Source organism: Tachyglossus aculeatus, chromosome 1 (assembly GCF_015852505.1).
Source record: "Tachyglossus aculeatus isolate mTacAcu1 chromosome 1, mTacAcu1.pri, whole genome shotgun sequence".
Lineage (NCBI taxonomy): Eukaryota > Metazoa > Chordata > Mammalia > Monotremata > Tachyglossidae > Tachyglossus > Tachyglossus aculeatus.
The window spans coordinates 21,514,453-21,532,397 of record NC_052066.1 but is presented as its reverse complement, the minus strand read 5'-3'; the positions used below and the strand labels follow the sequence as shown (position 1 = coordinate 21,532,397).

At 44.9% G+C, this 17,945-nt stretch overlaps 1 protein-coding gene across 2 annotated transcripts in view; it reads left to right on the top strand.

Annotated features, from left to right (window-relative positions):
* The window catches only part of TFCP2L1 (transcription factor CP2 like 1), a 75,772-nt gene extending 58,345 nt beyond the window's left edge, over positions 1–17,427 (top strand). For both annotated transcript variants that reach the window (XM_038747566.1, XM_038747565.1), the window contains 7 exons: positions 6,427–6,475; positions 6,571–6,664; positions 6,763–6,853; positions 8,533–8,633; positions 11,338–11,480; positions 16,096–16,147; positions 16,600–17,427. In XM_038747566.1, the coding sequence (XP_038603494.1) occupies positions 6,427–6,475; positions 6,571–6,664; positions 6,763–6,853; positions 8,533–8,633; positions 11,338–11,480; positions 16,096–16,147; positions 16,600–16,646 (577 nt within the window). In that variant the 3' untranslated portion in view covers positions 16,647–17,427. The remainder of the gene's footprint in view (positions 1–6,426; positions 6,476–6,570; positions 6,665–6,762; positions 6,854–8,532; positions 8,634–11,337; positions 11,481–16,095; positions 16,148–16,599) is intronic.
* The last annotated feature ends 518 nt before the right edge of the window (positions 17,428–17,945 follow it).

The following is a 17,945-nucleotide window of genomic DNA, read 5'->3' as shown; positions in this document are numbered from 1 at the left end:
TCAGTCTTAATCCCCATTTTACAGATGAGGTAACTGAGGCACAGGGAAGTGAAGTGGCTTGCCCAAGATTACCCAGCAGATGGTTGGCAGAGCTGGGATTAAAAGTCAGGTCCTCTGATGCCCAGGCTCTCTTCCACCAGACCGCGGTGCTTCCCATTTCATAGTGTACCCAAGTCGGGCAGTGTTAAGGCTCAAAGTTACTGAGGCAGCCAATTATTCCTCGTTTAGCGAGATGTCTTTTTTAGTATAAGCTGCCAGTCATGATTCATGGAAAGTTGTTTTCCACTCAAATTGCCAGTAAGAAACCTAGGAACCAATAAGCTGTAAATTCCCTGTAGAATTAGTAACAAGGATCAGTCAATTCATCAGTTGTGGTTATTGATCATTTACTCTGTGCAGAGCACTGTACTAAGAGCTTGAGAGAATATACAACAGAAATGATAGACACGTTCCTTGCCCACAGTGAGCTTATGGTTTTGAGGGACCAGACGTTAATATAAATTATGGATATGTATTTAAGTGCTATGGGGCTGAGGGAGGGGTGAATAAAAGGTACAAATCCAGTGGTATTTATTGAGTGGGTGGCAGATACTGTACTAAGCTCTTGGGAAAGTAAAAACAAGCCTGGCACACATACAGTGCTCTGCACACAGTAAGCGCTCAATAAATACGATTGATGATGATGATTCCTTGCCCAAAAGGAGCTCACTCTCTACTGAAGGAGATGGACAAAAAAGTATTTACAAACAGAATTGGAATTCATAATTGAATGTATTTGCAAGTATTGAGAATGGTTCTATATAAATATGTAAGTGTGGGAGAAGGCTATTAGGTTGATATGACTTGGTATCTAAGGAATTACGTGGAAACGGTTTGGAGGAAGGTGGAGTTTTGGAGATCTGTGGCTTGTTGGATTTGGTTGGGGGGGAGATTTTTTTTGTTTTGTTTTTAAATGCTCGAAGAAGAGCTAGTATTTATCCTTTTGAAGAGTGAAGGAGGGAGAGTCGGACAAGGAACAGCTAGAAACATGTCTTGGGAGGATCAAAGGCAGACAGTGAGCTGAGTAGCATAGCCTGGTGAGAGCTGTAAGATAGGGAAACTTGATGGGGAGCCATCAAGTCAGTGGTCAGTCAATAAATAATGTTTATTCAGTGCTTACTCTGCAGAGCACTGCTCTAGGCTCTTGAGGGGGTATAGAGGTGATTTCTGGAGGAGCTTACCATCTTCTCAGGGAGACAGCCACAAAAATAAATTACAGATAAATATAGTGGTGAGAAGTGGGCAAGGTTTGAGTACCCAGGTACTTAAGTGACACGGAATGTAATTGGGGGAATAGGTTGGGGAGAGGAGAGATTAAGCAGGGAACCCGTTGAAGAAATCCAATTTCAGAAAGGCCTTGAATCAATCAATTTAGATTCTTTGTGGGCAGGGAACATGCCTATCAAATCTGTTGTACTCTCCCAAGTGCGTACTGTGGTGCTCTGAATACAATAAGTGCTCAATAAATACCATTGACTGAGTGCTTACTGTGTGCAGAGCATTGTAGTAAGCAGTTGGGAGTGTACAATATAGTAGTATGGGTAGGCACAATCCTTGCCTATAAGGGGCTTACAGACTACAGGGAGAGACAGAGGTTAAATTACAAGTGGATATGTGAATAAGTGCTGTGTGGTGTGAAAATCCAATCAGTGGTATTGAGCACTTAATATGTGCAGGACACTGTACTAAGTGCTTGGGAGAGTATAACAGAATTAGCAGCAACAGTCCCTGCCCGAAATAAGCAAAGTGCTTAAGGGTTACAGACCCAAGTACATAAAGGGCTCAGAAAGGAGGGCAGTATTTATTGGATGTAAAGGAGAGGGAATTTGAGGCAGAAGGAAGGGTTTGAGCTAGGGGCTGGAGGCTAGGGCAATGAAAATAAGAAACTATGCACTTCGACCTGGGACCTTTGGACATCTGATTTTCACCCCACAGTACTTATGTACATACCTTTAAATTCTGTATTGTAAATTCCTCATTTGTTCATATTTACGTCTGCCTCCCCCTCTAGACTGTAAGCTGATGGGCAACGAACGTGTCTGCTAATTCTGCTGTATTGTGCTCTCCTAAGCACTTAGTACAGTGCTTCTCACATGGCAAGTGCTCAATAAATTTGATTGATTGACATGGCAAGTAGGTTGATTTGGGAGTAGTGAGGCGTGTGAGTGGGGGTAGTGGAAGGGAGCGAGATAGGTTGGGGGGGTGAGGGGAGGCGGGTAGGAGTGCATTACAGCCAGTGGTTAGGAATTTCTACTTGATGCCTTAAGGAACCATTGGAAGCTTTTGAGGAGTGGGAAGATGTGCACAGAACAATGTTTTGGAAAAATGATCCGGGCAGGCGAGTGAAGTATGGCCTGGAGAGGGGAGAAACCGGGGTGGAGAGGTCGACAGGGTGACTCATGCAGTAGTTGAGTCGGGATTTGGCAAGGGCTTGGATCAACATGGTGGCAGATTGGATGAAGAGGAGAGGGGATGTATTTTGGACATGTGTGTGAATTTCTGGTCGAAGGCCACCGTGGTCCTTGGCACTGCTCATGGAATACTTCCGGGAGACATGGACAGGGAACCTTCCGCTTTGAAGATTTGGCAACCTATTATTCACTTAAGGGTCTTTAAATTCCAGACTTCAGACTGGAATTGATTTGCCTGTCATTTAAGCAGGTGTAGATGCACTTCAAGAGTTTAATAGCAACTTAATGCCAAATCTATCAAACCTGAAGAGACTTCTTTTTTCCTCGATGTTAGGATTTCTGTTTGGCAGAGAGCTTACATATTAATGTATGCTCTTCATCAGTAGCCTTTGGGTGTGTGTACATATATGTATTCAGCCAAAAAGTCAAGTATTCTGGTTCCTTGATTTGTAACTCTTTCTGTCTGGCTCGCCCATTACAGTGTAAATTCCTTGTGGGAGGGGAAATTGTCTCATGTATCCATTGTAATTCCAAGCCCAGAGAGCCTTGCCGTGGGCATGCAAATACCATTACTCTTACTCTACTTAATAATAATTATGGCATTTGTTAAGTGCTTACTATGTGCAAAGAACTGTTCTAAGTGCTGGTGGGGGATACAAGGTGATCGGGTTATCCCACATGGGGTTCACAGTCAATCCCCATTTTACAGATGAGGTAACTGAGGCTTAGAGAAGTTAAGTGACTTGCCCAAGGTCACACAGCAGATCTGTGGCGGAGCCGGAATTCGAACCCATGACATCTGACTCCAAACCCATGCTGTTTCCACTGACCCACGCTGCTATGGAGCATAAGGGGCTAGGGTATGAAAGTGGGTTCTATTATAAAATTATGGTATTTGTTATGCGCTTACTGCGTCGTATTTTAGTGCTGATGGTTTCAAGCACTGTACTAAGCTCTGGAGTAGATATATAAAGAGATCAGATGCCGTCCCTGTCCCCTGTGGGGCTTACAGTCTAATAAGCGCTTACTGCGTCATCGTTGTTGTTGTTGTTGTTGTATTTTAGTGTGTCAAGCAGTTAACTAAGCACTGGGGTAGATATAAAAGCTAAAGAGGTCCGACACCATCCCTGTCTGTATGGGGCTCAATCTAATATCTCTTCAGGGACAGGCAGTGTTTGGAACTCTCAGCAGATATTTCATTCATTCAGTTGTACTTATTGAGTGCTTACTGTGTGCAGAGCACTGAACTAAGCACTTGGGAAAGTACAGTACTACAATGAACAGTGACATGCCCTGCTCACAATAAAGTAGCTCACATCATTAGGAAACAGATTTCTGCTCTTTAGGTCTTTTTCAGAGTCTTTTGAGGATGTTATTTTGTTTATTCATTGTGTGTAGAGAGGCAGTATGACCTACTGAAAGAAACACAGGACTGGGAATGGGGAGGCTTAGGTTTTAGTCCTGGCTTTGCCATTGGCCTGCTGGGCAACCTGGGGCAAATCACTTAAGCCCTCTGGGTCTCAATTTCCTCAACTGTGACATCATGATCATCATCATCAATCATATTTATTGAGTGCTTACTATGTGCAGAGCACTGTACTAAGCGCTTGGGAAGTACAAATTGGCAACATATAGAGACAGTCCCTACCCAACAGTGGGCTCACAGTCTAAAAGGGGGAGACAGAGAACAAAACCAAACATACTAACAAAATAAAATAAATAGAATAGATATGTACAAATAAAATAAATAAATAAATAAATAGAGTAATAAATATGTACAAACATGTATACATATATACAGGTGCTGTGGGGAAGGGAAGGAGGTAAGATGGGGGGATGGAGAGGGGGACGAGGGGGAGAGAAAGGACATGGGAATAAGATAGATCAGAAGCCCTGTGTGGGACAGGAACTGTGTCCAATCGGTAGGGATTGTCTCTATTTGTTGCCAAATCATACTTTCCAAGCGCTTAGTACAGTGCTCTGCACAGAGTAAGTGCTCAATAAATATGACTGAATGAATAGCCTTCCATCTAACCCCAGGCCTCAGCACACAGTAAGCCCTTGATAGATGTCCTGATTAGTTCAAGGGTCCCCTTTTTGGGCTATAACAGCTGTGCCATGGGCTATAATTTGGGCTAAAGCAAACAGTCGAAAGGCTTCACTACTTTGGTTTGTACGTCTTGTTTATTCTGGGATAGAAGACTCGGTCCTGTGGCAGAAATCAAACTCTGGTATTCGCTTGGGGTGTTTCCTGCCAGTACCCTAAGGTTGATTTAGAGTTTTAAGGGGTTAGGGGTTGGTTCCAGAGATACTGATTAGTTTATTTATAAATATCTTTTGATTCATTTCATTTACTCAATCGAGCACCTTTTGAGTGTCTGTTGTGTTCAAACCACTGTATTTAATCAATCATATTTATTCAGCACTTACTCTGTGCAGAGCACTGTTCTAAGTGCTGGGGAGAGTACAATGCAACAGAATTAGCAGACACATTACCTGCTTATAATGAGCTAGTGCCTGAGAGAATGCTATAGAGTTAGCCTAGCAGGAAGACACACAAAATCATTCACAGATATAGATGAGTATGTTCATTCATTCATTCAGTCATATTTAGTGAGTGCTTACTGTGTGCACTTACTGTGTACTTAGTAAGTACTAAGAACTTGGAAAGTACAAATCGGCAACATATAGAGACGGTCCCTACCCAGCAACGGGCTCACAGTCTAGAAGAGGGAGATAGACAACAAAACAAGTAGACAGGTGTCAATGCTATCAGAATAAATAGAATTATAGCTATATACACATCATTAATAAAATTAATATAGTAAGTATGTACAAATAGAGTAATAAATATGTAGAACTATATACAAGTGCTGTGGGGAGGGGAAGGGGTAGAGCGGAGGGGAGGGGGGCGATGGGGAGGGGAGAAAGAGGAGGGGAGGAAAAAGGGGGGGCTCAGTCCGGGAAGGCCTCTTGGCGAAGGTGAGCTCTCAGTAGGGCTTTGAAGGGAGGAAGAGAGGTGGTTTGGTGGTTATGCAGAGGGAGGGCATCCCAGGCGAGAGGAAGGACGTGGGCCAGGGGTCGATGGCAGGACAAGCGAAAACGAGACACAGTGAGGAGGTTAGCGGCAGAGGAGTGGAGGGTGCGGGCTGGGCTGTAGAATGAGAAAAGGGAGGTGAGGTAGGAGGGGGTGAGGTGATGGACAGGCTTGAAGCCGAGAGTGAGGAGTATGTGGGTATTTCTGTGTACAGAAGAGCTACAGTGGGTATGAGAGCATGGGTGTGTAGTTGATTCAGTTGGCACAATTTAAAATTAATTGGGGAAGACCTCCTGGAGGCCTTCAAGGTAATAATAACTAGTATTTATGATCCTTGTTAAGCATTCACACTGTACCAAGTGTTGGAGTGGACAACACTTCTAGACTGTGAGCCCACTGTTGGGTAGGGACTGTCTCTATATGTTGCCAACTTGTACTTCCCAAGCGCTTAGTACAGTGCTCTGCACATAGTAAGCGCTCAATAAATACGATTGATTGACAAAAGATAACCAGCCTGGACACAGTCCCTGTCCACCTTGGGCTCACAGCCCAAGTAGGAGGGAGTAGGATTGAATTCCCATTTCACAGAAGGGGAAAACAAGGCCCAGAGCAGGGAAGTGACTTGCCCAAGGTCACACAGCAGACAAATGGCAGAGCTGGCTTTAGAATCCAGGTCCTATCAATCCCAGACCTGGGCTCTTTCCACTAGGCATCACTGCTTCTCTGCACCCTCTAGAAGTCAAGGTGAAATGTAGGCCATCACCTTGAGCAAAGCAGGACTTAAAATGGGTTGGGGGTTTATGTCCGTCCTGATGGGAAAATTAAAAAAAAAGGAAAAAAAGACATTTTTCACCTAAACAATGTATAATTAGGGCTTTGCTTGGTGAAAACACGTATCCTAATGTCTTTTCTCTCCCAATCTTATGCCACTTTCTTTAGCAACAGTTCTCCAACTCATCAAGTGGAGCCCCTGCCCACCAGCAATGACGTAAGTATTTGAGATCATGTTAATGTGCTGCTTTTCTCTTTTAGGACACTGATGAACAGTTCATTTCAAGACCTCTTATTCTTTTTGCAATGTAGCACCTCCTTCCCTCTGCCTCCATTCAAGACGCCCAGCAGTGGCTTCATCGCAATAGGTTCTCGCCGTTTTGTAGACTCTTCTCGAGTTTCTCTGGTGAGTGCCATGAGTTGGCTTCCGGGTGGGGTTTCCACCAATACAATCAGGGTTGTGTCAGTCGGTCTAACTTGGGAATACCCATTTTCATTCTGTAGGTGCTGACTTACTGAAAATGTCCAAAGAAGATTTTGTTCAGATATGTGGACCTGCGGATGGGATCCGGCTCTTCAATGCCATCAAAGGCAGGTGTGTGTTCATTTTCCAGGTTCTTGAAAGCTGTGAGACATGGTAACACCCTTTCATGTTTCTTTAGGGATTCCTCGCTGTCATCATCAGAATCCTTCTGCTATCAGTCATGTGCCCTGAGTCCTTTCCAGATTGAAGGCAGCTGTATCGCCTCAGAAATCTGGTTTGTCCATGACCCTTTTCCTATCTGGGCAGCATCTTAGAATTGGTCTACATGAGAAGCAGCATGGCTCAGTGGAGAGAGCACGGGCTTTGAAGTCAGAGGTCATGGGTTCAAATCCCGACTCCACCAATTTGTCAGCTGTGTGAGTTTGGGCAAGTCACTTAACTTCTTTGTGCCTCAGTTACCATATCTGTAAAAACGAGGATTAAGACTGTGAGTCCCCCATGGGACAACCTGATCACCTTGTAACCTCCCCAGAGCTTAGAACAGTGCTTGCGTATAGTAAGCCCTTAATAAATGCCATCATTGTTATTATTATTACATGAGATTTGACTTAATAATAATAATAATGATGGTATTTGTTAAGTGCATACTATGTGCAAAGCACTGTTCTAAGCTCTGGGGGGGGATACAAGGTAATCAGGTTGTCCCACATAGGGCTCACAGTCATAATCCCCATTTTACAGATGAGGGAACCGAGGGACAGAGAAGTGAAGTGACTTGCCCAAAGTCACACAGCTGACAAGTGGCAGAGCCGGGATTAGAACCCATGACCTCTGACTCCCAAGCCCGGGCTCTTGCCACTGAGCCACGCTGCTTCTGAGCTTGGCCTAAGACTTAAGAGCTTGGCCTAGGAGAGAGAGCGTGAACCTGGGAGTCAGAGGACATGGGTCCTAAACCAGGCTCTGCAACTTTCCTGCTGTGACCTTAGCCACTTTGTCATTCATTCAATCATATTTATTGAGTGCATACTGTGTGCAGAGCACTGTACTAATCGCTTGGGAAGTACAAATTGGCAACATATAGAGACAGTCCCTACCCTTCAATGGGTCAGTTTGCTCCTCTGTAAAAAAAAAAACAAAAACAAAAACAAAAAACAAGGAGGGAACAAATAACTCTTCTCCTGCCCACTTAAACTGTGAGCTATTTATTGGATAGGTACTGTATCTGACCTGATTATCTTATCTACTTGAGTGCATAGAACAGTGCTTGGTTTTTTAAAAAGTATTATTATTATTGTTATTGCATTTTTTTCAGCTGGCCTGGGCCATTCTTCAAACAGCCAAACATTCATCAACTTGCAGGGTATTTAATTCATTTTCCCCTACTTGGGTCACATGTGGTCAGAAGACCCAAAGGAACAGGTTTCCTATAGGACTACTACCCCAAACAGGCATTTACTTCTCTCCTTTTTTTCCATTCAAGTTGGCTGGTTGCCCAGTTTGGGAACTGTGTGATGAATCACCACATATTTTTGGAATTTCACAGATCCTTTTGGCTGCCAGGACCCTTGAAAGATCAACCGGTCCATCCCCCAGCATCTAGGCATCAGCACACGTAGCCTGTTTCAGGCAGAGGGGAGAATCGTCCCAATCCTTGAACATCTTCCTGAAAGGAGTCCCTTGGCCTTCTCCGCCCCTATTTCCTGTTGTTCTGTTTTCACTGATAATGAAGAGTTGCTTTCGCCATCTTCCATAGAATAATCCCTTCTGTGATTTTTCTGTTTTTCTTCCAGGAATGTGAGACCAAAGATGACCATCTATGTCTGCCAGGAACTAGAGCAGAACAGATCTCACCTGCAGCAGAAGAGAGAGGCTTTGGACAGCAATTTGTGTGGTAAGTTTGTTGGGAGAGGTGAACCAGTTTGACCGGAGATTATCATTTCAACACTCTCAACCCCCTTGGAGACCCAGAACAATTTGTGATCTGTGGTCTTTTGTGGGGGATAGATAGGGGAGAGAAGAGGAGTTCTTGCCTAGTGTTGTCTTGAAGTAAGAGGCCAGTTGGGGGTGGAAAATGTATTTTAAGGATTTGATTTATTTACTCTCTTGACTCTTGAACTGAAGTCTTGTTAAACATTTCCCTGAGCTTGGAAAAAAAATGTGAATGGACCTGAAATCAAAGGGACCGAATCAGCATCTGAGAAAAGTTTGTTTCTTCCCCTCCAGAGACCTCTCTTTTAGGTCTTTTGGTTTCATGGGCCCTTTGTGAAGTTTAATTGTATTTTATAAAAATCGTTCCTTTCCCCAGATACCACCACCTCTGGATGCCAAACAAGGAAAGTTCAAAGGTCTTGGGGGTGTTTTAGAAGCACCAATCTCAGAGAGGGTTCCTAATCTTAGGAAATGCCGATAGCTCCGTTATCAGGCGTTGTATGGCAGAGCCCCATGACTTGCCAACAAAAATTGGGAAAACCATCTCGGGAGGTGGGGGTGAAGGGGCGGGGGTGGCCCAAGTCATGTGCTGAAGCATCACTGGCGGGTAACTTCCATCTGTAGAATCACTAGCCATTTACGGTGAGTTCCTCGACCTGAAGAGAGGAAGGGCATTTGGATCTCATAATCCAACTCAAGAGTTTCTTGGGATATTTTAGCTGTTGGTGCCGAGTCATGCCCCACCGGAATCCAACCATTTTTAGCCATTAGTCCCTCCAGGACACCTGCAAAAGCACACTTTTTAAGGGTCAGATTTTTTTAAAAAATTTATTTTTTTCTGGCATTGCCAGCTTTACAAAGGTCAGGTTGCATTTCGGAACCACCCGGCTAACAAACTCATTAGCAGAAGCCCTAGCTTACCTGTCCTAAGGCCTGGTTTGGAGAGTAGTTAAACATTGGAAAGCCGCTTATTTGCATGAGGTTGTTTGCCTTTCTAGTTGCAGAATGTGGGGGATAACCGAGTCTTCTTCCCCATTCTTAGCATGTCAGCATCATGCAATACTTTCTGGGAGTTTGGAGATAGACATTATAGCAGAATGCCTGCCAAGCAGGAGACTTAAGACAAGAAAATGCTTTTGAGTCTTGCGAGCAAGCTCAGTGCTGCATGGCATGAGCTCTTGTCTAGGGCTCCGGTGATGGAGAACAGTTTCGTTCCCCTCAAATCATCTCTTGGAATCTGAAGGACAGAGGGACTCTCTGGCCTTAGTCTCCTAAGAAGGACACAGGAAGAGAGAAAAGGGATAAAGACTAACCGATTGCCATGTTAATGAATGTCTGCATGTTTGGATGTTTTCCTAGAAAACCAAGACTTGTGGTTTTTGTGGCTGACTCAGAGGTTTCTAACCCTGGCATCTTTTTGTCTGATATTGCTCTCTTTTGAATGAGTCAAAATGGTATTTGAACACTTATGTGCAGAACACTGCACTAAGCACTTGGGAGAATACAATGCAATAGAGGAGCAAGTGAAGTCTGATTTGAGGCAAAAAAAAAATCTGTCAGACAATAATTCAAGGAGTTGGAAAAGCACTGCACTACAGGCTTGAAATATTGGATGAGACTGAAAAGTTTCTTCAACTTTTCCCATCCAGTGGTAGCAAGGCTGCTTTCATTATGTGAAGCAAGCACCAATAGTTTAAAGCCAAAGGGGCTGACTTTTCAGTATGTATACTGGGGTACAGGTAGGGCCAGGATTTTAGAGCAGGCAGCACTGGCTTCCAAGAAACCCACTGCTCAATCAATAATGATGCTCATTCGCTCTGTGCAGAGCATTGTACTAATTGACTGGGAGAGTTTAATACAATTAGAAGCAGCGTGGCTCAGTGGAAAAAGCCCAGGCTTTGGAGTCAGAGGTCATGGTTTCAAATCCCGGCTCCACCACTTGTCAGCTGTGTGACTTTGGGCAAGTCACTTCACTTCTCTGTGCCTCAGTTCCTTCATCTGTAAAATGGGGATTAAGACTGTGAGCCCCACATGGGACAACCTGATTACCTTGTAACTTCCCCAGCACTTAGAACAGTGCTTTGCACATAGAAGCGCTTAATAAATGCCATTATTATTATTATTAGTAGTAGTAGTAGTAGTAATAGACTCACTCCCTTCCTTCAAGGAGCTTGCTTCACCCCCTTCTCCAGTTGGGTTTGGCAGAGATCTGGGATGAGGGAAGCTGAGTCCGGCTACGAAAGTTGTCAGGGTAATTTTCCCCCAAATTCCCTATGGGAGTTGCCCTGTCTGGCGAGAAGAACCAGCCCAGGGCTGCCTTATAGGCTTTTCTTGATAATGGCCTGACATCTTGAGCTAGTGTCAAACACTATTATAAGCCCTGGGGTTAAGATTCAAGTTCATCAGGACAGAAACTGTCCCTGTACCACAAGGGGCTCACAGTCTAAGTAGCAGAGCAAACAGGTATTGAATCCCCATTTTCACAGATGAGGAAACTGAGGCACTAAGAAGTGGAGTGCCTTGCCCAACAGGGAAGCAGCAGGGCCGGGATCAGAACCCAGGTCCTCAGTCTTCCAGGCCGAGGCTCTTTCCATGAGCCAGGCTGCTCCTAAATGAACTTCTCTGCTAAAGCAGGCCTAAAGCCCCGTCCTCCTGCCTTGTTGCAGTGTACCACGCCATCTTTTTGGAAGAGCTGACCACTCTGGAATTAATCGAGAAGATCGCAAACCTCTACAGCATCTCCCCACAGCACATTAACCGAATCTATCGGCAAGGACCAACCGGTATCCACGTCGTGGTGAGCAATGAGGTGAGGAGCTCCAATCCCAAGTTGGTCTGCTGTCTGGTCAGGCCTTCAACAGCCAGCTGACCTTGGTTTCTTTATGTTGGGGGTGGGCGGGGGGAATCTTTCTGATCGTAGGAGGAGTCTTTCAGACTTTCAAAGCACGAGGAAGGGGAAGGAGAGTCCAGTCACTTTCAGAAGAAAATTTGGTTCTCGCTTCAACCCATGGGAAGTGGAACCGATTGGCCATGCTGGAGTAGTGGTCTCGGTGACCTCAAAATGCTGTTTCATTCATCCAATTGTATTTATTGAGTGCTTTCTGTGTGCAGAGCAATGTACTAAGCACTTGGGAGAGTACCATATAACAATAAACAGACACATTCCCTACCCACAATGTCTAGAGAGGGAGACAGACATTAATATACATAAATAAATGACAGATATGAACATAAAGTGCTGTGGGACTGGGAGGGGGGATGAGTAAGGGGAGCAAGTCAGAGCGATGGAGAAGCGAGTGGGAAAAGATGAAAGGAGGGCTGGTGTGGGGAACAAGGGTTGAGGTATTGGAGGTAACTTTCACCTCCCCCATCTCTTTTCAAGCCAGGAGAATGAGTAACTTGTTCCATGGTCGTAGCAGTAGTCATTGCACTGGGGTGGGGTTTGGGGCCAGGGGGAACCCAAAACAAAGCATTGACTTCAGGATCAAAATCGTGGCTAGGGTGTTAAGGATGCCGAGCTGTTCTGCCTAGGGGAGGTGAGATCGGTTCTTTTGATTATTACAGCAGGATTGAAGGGAGCCAGTTAAGTACACCCACTTAAAAGTTTCAATCCATAGGCCTTTGACTCCTATACAGGATAAAACAAATACCTCATATTTGGAAGATTCACAGAGGGTGTAGAGTAATCTTGGCAGTATTATAGCCATCAGGCGGATGCTCTGAGGTTCCTGACTGAGCTCTGGAAGAGGGCTGGACATGAGGGCTACATATCTATTCTATTTACATATCTATTCTATTTATTTTATTTTGTTAGTATGTTTGGTTTTGTTCTCTGTCTCCCCCTTTTAGACTGTGAGCCCACTGTTGGGTAGGGACTGTCTCTATATGTTGCCAACTTGTACTTCCCAAGCGCTTGGTACAGTGCTCTGCACACAGTAAGTGCTCAATAAATACGATTGATGATGATGATGAGGGCTCAAGGCCCCTCCCCAGGTCTTGTGATCTGGGGGTAAAGTCTGGAGAAGCAGTGTGGTCTAGCGGTTAGAGCCCAAGCCTGGGAGTCAGAAGGTCATGGGTTTTAATTCCAGCTCCACCACTTGTCTGCAGTATGACCTTGGGCAAGTCACTTAACTTCTCTGTGCCTCATTTGTAAAAGGGGGATTAAAACTGTGAGCCGCATGTGGGGCTTGGAATGTGTCTAACCTGGTTACCTTGTATCTACCCAAGCGCTTAGAGTCGCATCTGTTACATAGTAGCTAGACAAATCCTATGAAAAGATAAGTCTCTCTGTTGAAGTGCTTGGCTTCAGGAATGGTTTTAAAAGAATCAAAGAGCTAGCAAGGCCTCCGTGTATTGGGCAGTGATCTAGACTGTAAGCTCCTTGTGGGCAGGGAACATGTCTACCAATGGGAAGCAGCATGGCCTAAGGGAAAGAGCAGGGGACTAGGAGTCAGAATCAATCAATCAATCGTATTTATTGAGCACTTACTGTGTGCAGAGCACTGTACTAAGCGCTTGGGAAGTACAAGTTGGCAACATATAGAGACAGTCCCTACCCAACAGTGGGCTCACAGTCCAGAAGGCCTGGGTTCTAATCCCAGCACCACCACTTACCTGCTGTGTGACCTTGGACAAATCACTTCACTTCTCTGTGCCTCAGTTACTTCATCTGTAAAATGGGGCTTAAGACTTTGAGCCCCATATGGTATTCAAGTGCCTATGTGCGAAGCTGTGGGATAGATGGGCTCACATTCGAAAGTAAAAAAGGAGCACTAGTATTGAATCCCCATTTTGCAGATGAGGGAACTGAGGCACAGAGAAGTGAAGTGACTTGCCCAAGGTCACACAGCAGGTAAGTGGCGGAGCCGGGATTAGAACCCAGGTCCTCTGACGCCCAGGCCATGCTAACTGTATCCAACCCAGTTAGCTTGAATTTATTGCAGCGCATAGTACAGTGCCTGGCACACAGTAAGTGCTTAAAAAATACCATTTAAAAAGAAATCCCCCAAAACTGTAGTATTCTCCCAAGCGCTTAGTACAATGGTCTGCACACAGTAAGCATCCAGCAAATATGATTGCAAGAGTGGGAGACTTGTTTCAGTGCGTCAGTTGGTTAATACATTTGAAACAAGTCACAGAAACTCAGCTGTCTGATTTTGTGGACTCGAGGTCCCTGAAGAACATCGATTTAACCAGAGTGGTATAAGTGAGCGAAGCAGTGAAGCACAGCATGAGAACTCAAGTGCCCTCTCAGCGTAAGCAGGCAGTGCTTATTCTGAAAAGTCTTCTGGCCCTTTCACCCTGATTAAATCTGAAACCTTAAACTCTTAATTGCTGTGAAGTGCTGTGGGGCAGGCCCTTCTGGGGAATTGCCTTTGCTAGTTTGGGTGTAAGGGGGCTTAATTAAATACTTAAGTTACTTATTAATGGAGTGTGTGGCTTTATTTGGGGGTTTTCATGCCCAAGTAGCAGGGCAGCCAAAGTAATTGATGGAGCAAACAAGAGGCACGGAATAAATGTACTTCATGCATCATTAGGGACCTGAAGAGTGTGGGGGAGGGAGAAGTGGGGAGGAGAAGGAGTATATTTGTGGGGATGCTTGTCATCCCTTTTGGGTGGCATTTCAACTTTGAAAAGGTGTGGTTTTTCACCTTAGCCAGAGGAGTAGGCCAGAAATGGCAAAATCCATTTCCCAGGGTGGAAGCTGGATTTGCCCACCATCATCCAGTGGGCAGTTCCGATTAAAACTGTAACTTCTCACCAATTTTCTACCTCTCCTGTGTTCTCCCACACACTTAGTTCAGTACTCAGTATATACTAATGCCTGATTGATGCATTGATTTGTTCCCTAGCTGAAGTTCAGCGTGGTTTAGTGGATTGGGCATGGGAGTCAGAAGGACCTGGGTTCTAATCTTCGTTCCACCACTTGTCTGCTGTGTGACCTTGGGCAAGGCATTTCACTTCTCCGAGCCTCAGTTACCTCATCTGTAAAATGGGAGTTAAGAGTGTGAGCCCCATTTGGGTCAGGGCCTGGGCCCAACCCGATTAACTTATATCTTCCCCAGCACATAGAATGCTTGGCACGTAGTAAGTGCTACTATTATTATTAAGTACTATTATTATTGTTATTAACTTCCAAAGAGAGGGAAGCAGCTTGGCTTAGTGGAAAGAGCACGGGCTTGGGAATCAGAGGGTGTGGGTTCTAATCCTGCCTCCGCCACTTGTCAGCTGTGTGACTTTGGGCAAGCCACTTAACTTCTCTGTGCCTCAGTTACCTCATCTGTAAAATGGGAATGAAGACTGTGAGTCCCACTGGGGACAACCTGATTACCTTTTATCTACCTCAGCACTCAGAACAGTGCTTGGCACATAGTAAATGCCTAACAATTACCATCATTATTATTATTATTGGGTGAATGATAGTCAGGGTCCCCTTTTTTTCTGTCTCCTGGGCATCTCCATATGGGAGTCATTTCATGGGCATCTAGCCCATACTTAGAATTTGGATTTTATTGCTGCCTCTCCCACTGGATTCCTGTGAACCCTGGACTTTTTTTTTTTAATGGTATTTGTTAAACGCTTATGTGCCAGGCACAGTACTAAGTATTGGGGTAGTTTCATTCATTCATTCAATTGTATTTATTGAGCACTTACTGTGTGCAGAGCACTGGACTAAGCGCTTGGGAAGTACAAGTTGGCAACATATAAAGACGGTCCCTACCCAACAGCGGGCTCACAGTCTAGAAGATAGACACTAATCTGGTTGGATACGGTCCATGTTCCACTTGGGACTCATAGTCTTAATCCCCATTTTACAGATGAGAAAACTGAAGCACAGAAAAGTTAAGTGACTTGCCCAAGGTCACACAGCAGACAAGTGGCACAGCCAGGATTAGAACCCAGGTCTTCCGACTCCCAGGCTTGTGCTTAATCATTCTGCCTCTCTGCCCGGCAAATTCCACCTTTGGATTGCTCAAAGAGCCAGATGGTGGAGTAATTGTAGCCATCTGTCTCTTTCACTTAAAGCACAGAGGCAAATTCATTAGCAAAATATGCCTTAGGCAGTGCCATTCTAATGGGCATTCATCGAGTGATCTGGGGAACAGATCCAGGCCCACATTTCTCTCTTCCTTTGCCTCAAGTGCGCGCACACACTCTTTTTATCTTTCTGCTTGTACCTGTTTCATTCATATTTGTGAGTGGAGGGAATGGTCAGAATCCAGTCTGAATGTGCTCAGAGATTTCCTAGCCTGTTAATCATTCTCGTTTTGAAAGTGGTAGTTAGCCCTGGCTGCTAGGCAGCCCTGAATTACTACTAAGACTTTGTGCATTGTCAGTTCTACTAACTTGAGATTTTTTGTCCTTTTTTCTGGGAAAAACTGATCTCATTATTTCTCCCTTCCTCACCTCCCCCTACTTTTCAGATGGTGCAGAATTTCCAAGACGAATCTTGTTTTGTTATCAGCACGTTAAAAGGTACGGCTTCCGACTTCTCTACGTGATCCCGTTTTCTTTAAACATAGCCTGAAAAGGTAGTCATTGGTCTGACAAAATGTATGGAAAGGTGCCAGGAAAGAATGAAATGTGGAAGGGAGCGGTTGTTGGTACTGAACTAACCGTAAGGGTGTAAATGAATGAGAAGTCTGACTCGGTGGCAAGAGTCTATCCTTCACTTACCGACGTCATAGTGATAGGGTCTTAGCGGGTGGTTTTTGGTGACATGAGTCACTCCCTCTCTGCCGTCTTGACTGACTTGTCCCGGCCCCTGGGCCCACATTCCCTCAGTATGTGTGCCAAGCCAGAACTAAAAAGCCTGTGGGGTTAAGAACTGAGGTACCAGGGACCCGGGTTATGGTTACCTGTTCCCCCATACCCCCGGATCCTCGTTGGCTTTCCTCCGTTAAAAGTGAAGTGTTTCTTCATTGCAGCTGAAAGCAATGACGGCTACCACATCATTCTGAAGTGTGGACTGTGAGCGGCAGGACTCCCCGAGATAGCGACGATCCCGGCTGAAAAACACAAAAGACTGGAAAGAGCGAAGGGCGGAAGGGGCCGGGGCCGGTGACGTCTCCGGGAGAACGACAACTTGGCAGAAACCAAGGGAAGACATTTTTGTAGGGGTAGAGATGGAAGGCCTGAATTTATCCAGAAAAAAATCTGTCCCTCTCCCCTCCCTACCCTCCTCTCTTTTTTGGACCCGAAAGCTGTCCAGCTTTCTGATCTTTGTTGACTGTCCCAGTTGGTCCCAAATGAAACACGGAAAGCACAGCCTGCCCCTTTCCCACATTTCCCCGGGTGAGGCAGTTCCACTTGGCTCCTCCATTCACCAAACCATGGGCTTCCCCTCTCCGCCTTATTGGAACTGGCTCAGAGAGACCCTGACTGCCCTTCTCGGGGCTCCTGGGGAGCTTTAGCCTTTCCTTCCCATTGATTTTTGGGGTGCAGCTGAGGCCCTGTGGTTCCCGTTCATCTTTGCCCTCAGCACATCAGTGGCCTGCCTCCCCTTTTCTTCCCCAGGCCCATTTCAGAATATTTTTGTATGGCCTTTTTAAAAAAAAATGATACAGCAGACGCAACATTTGGCCCTTCTAGGCCTGTGTGTATCTGTGTGTATAGCCACATACACACAATGTTGTGAAGTTTTTCTGTGGTCAGTAATCTGGATGTTTCATATCCTCTGTATGTCCTGTGAAAATATGAAACCTCTATCTGTGGGTGGGTGTATACATAATGCATACACACTTGTGTCTATCCTTCCCCCTATGTTTATAGTATATATCTATACGCATAGATATCTACCTACAAAACCAGGTAGCTATAGATATATATCTAGTCTAGCTATATATAAATACTATATATCTTTTTATATAGTGTGTATATATATCACTGTTTCATCTTCACAAATGCTCAGTCTGGGAGCTCCAGATACCGATTTTGAAAAAAAAAAAATAGTAATCCAGATGGACAAGGGCCATTGAAATACGGGGCTTGGTGTAAAAGGCCTACATGCTTCTGGAAAGTGGTTTAATGTAATTTAAAGTGAACTACATTTCTAAGCATTCCTGACAGATTCTTCTTTGCAGAGGAAAAAAGCACCGTGGTCTCTGTCCGCGTGATTCTGACAATCAGCTTAACTGCAACTCCCTCGGGTTTACCTCAGCCAGCTCATTTGGACTGTGCCTTTTTGTTTAGCTGCTCTTTATAGTAACTAGACTTCAGATGAGATTTGTGGGAGAGTGTTTCTTCTCTACCCGTTGCCTGCTGACATCCTGGT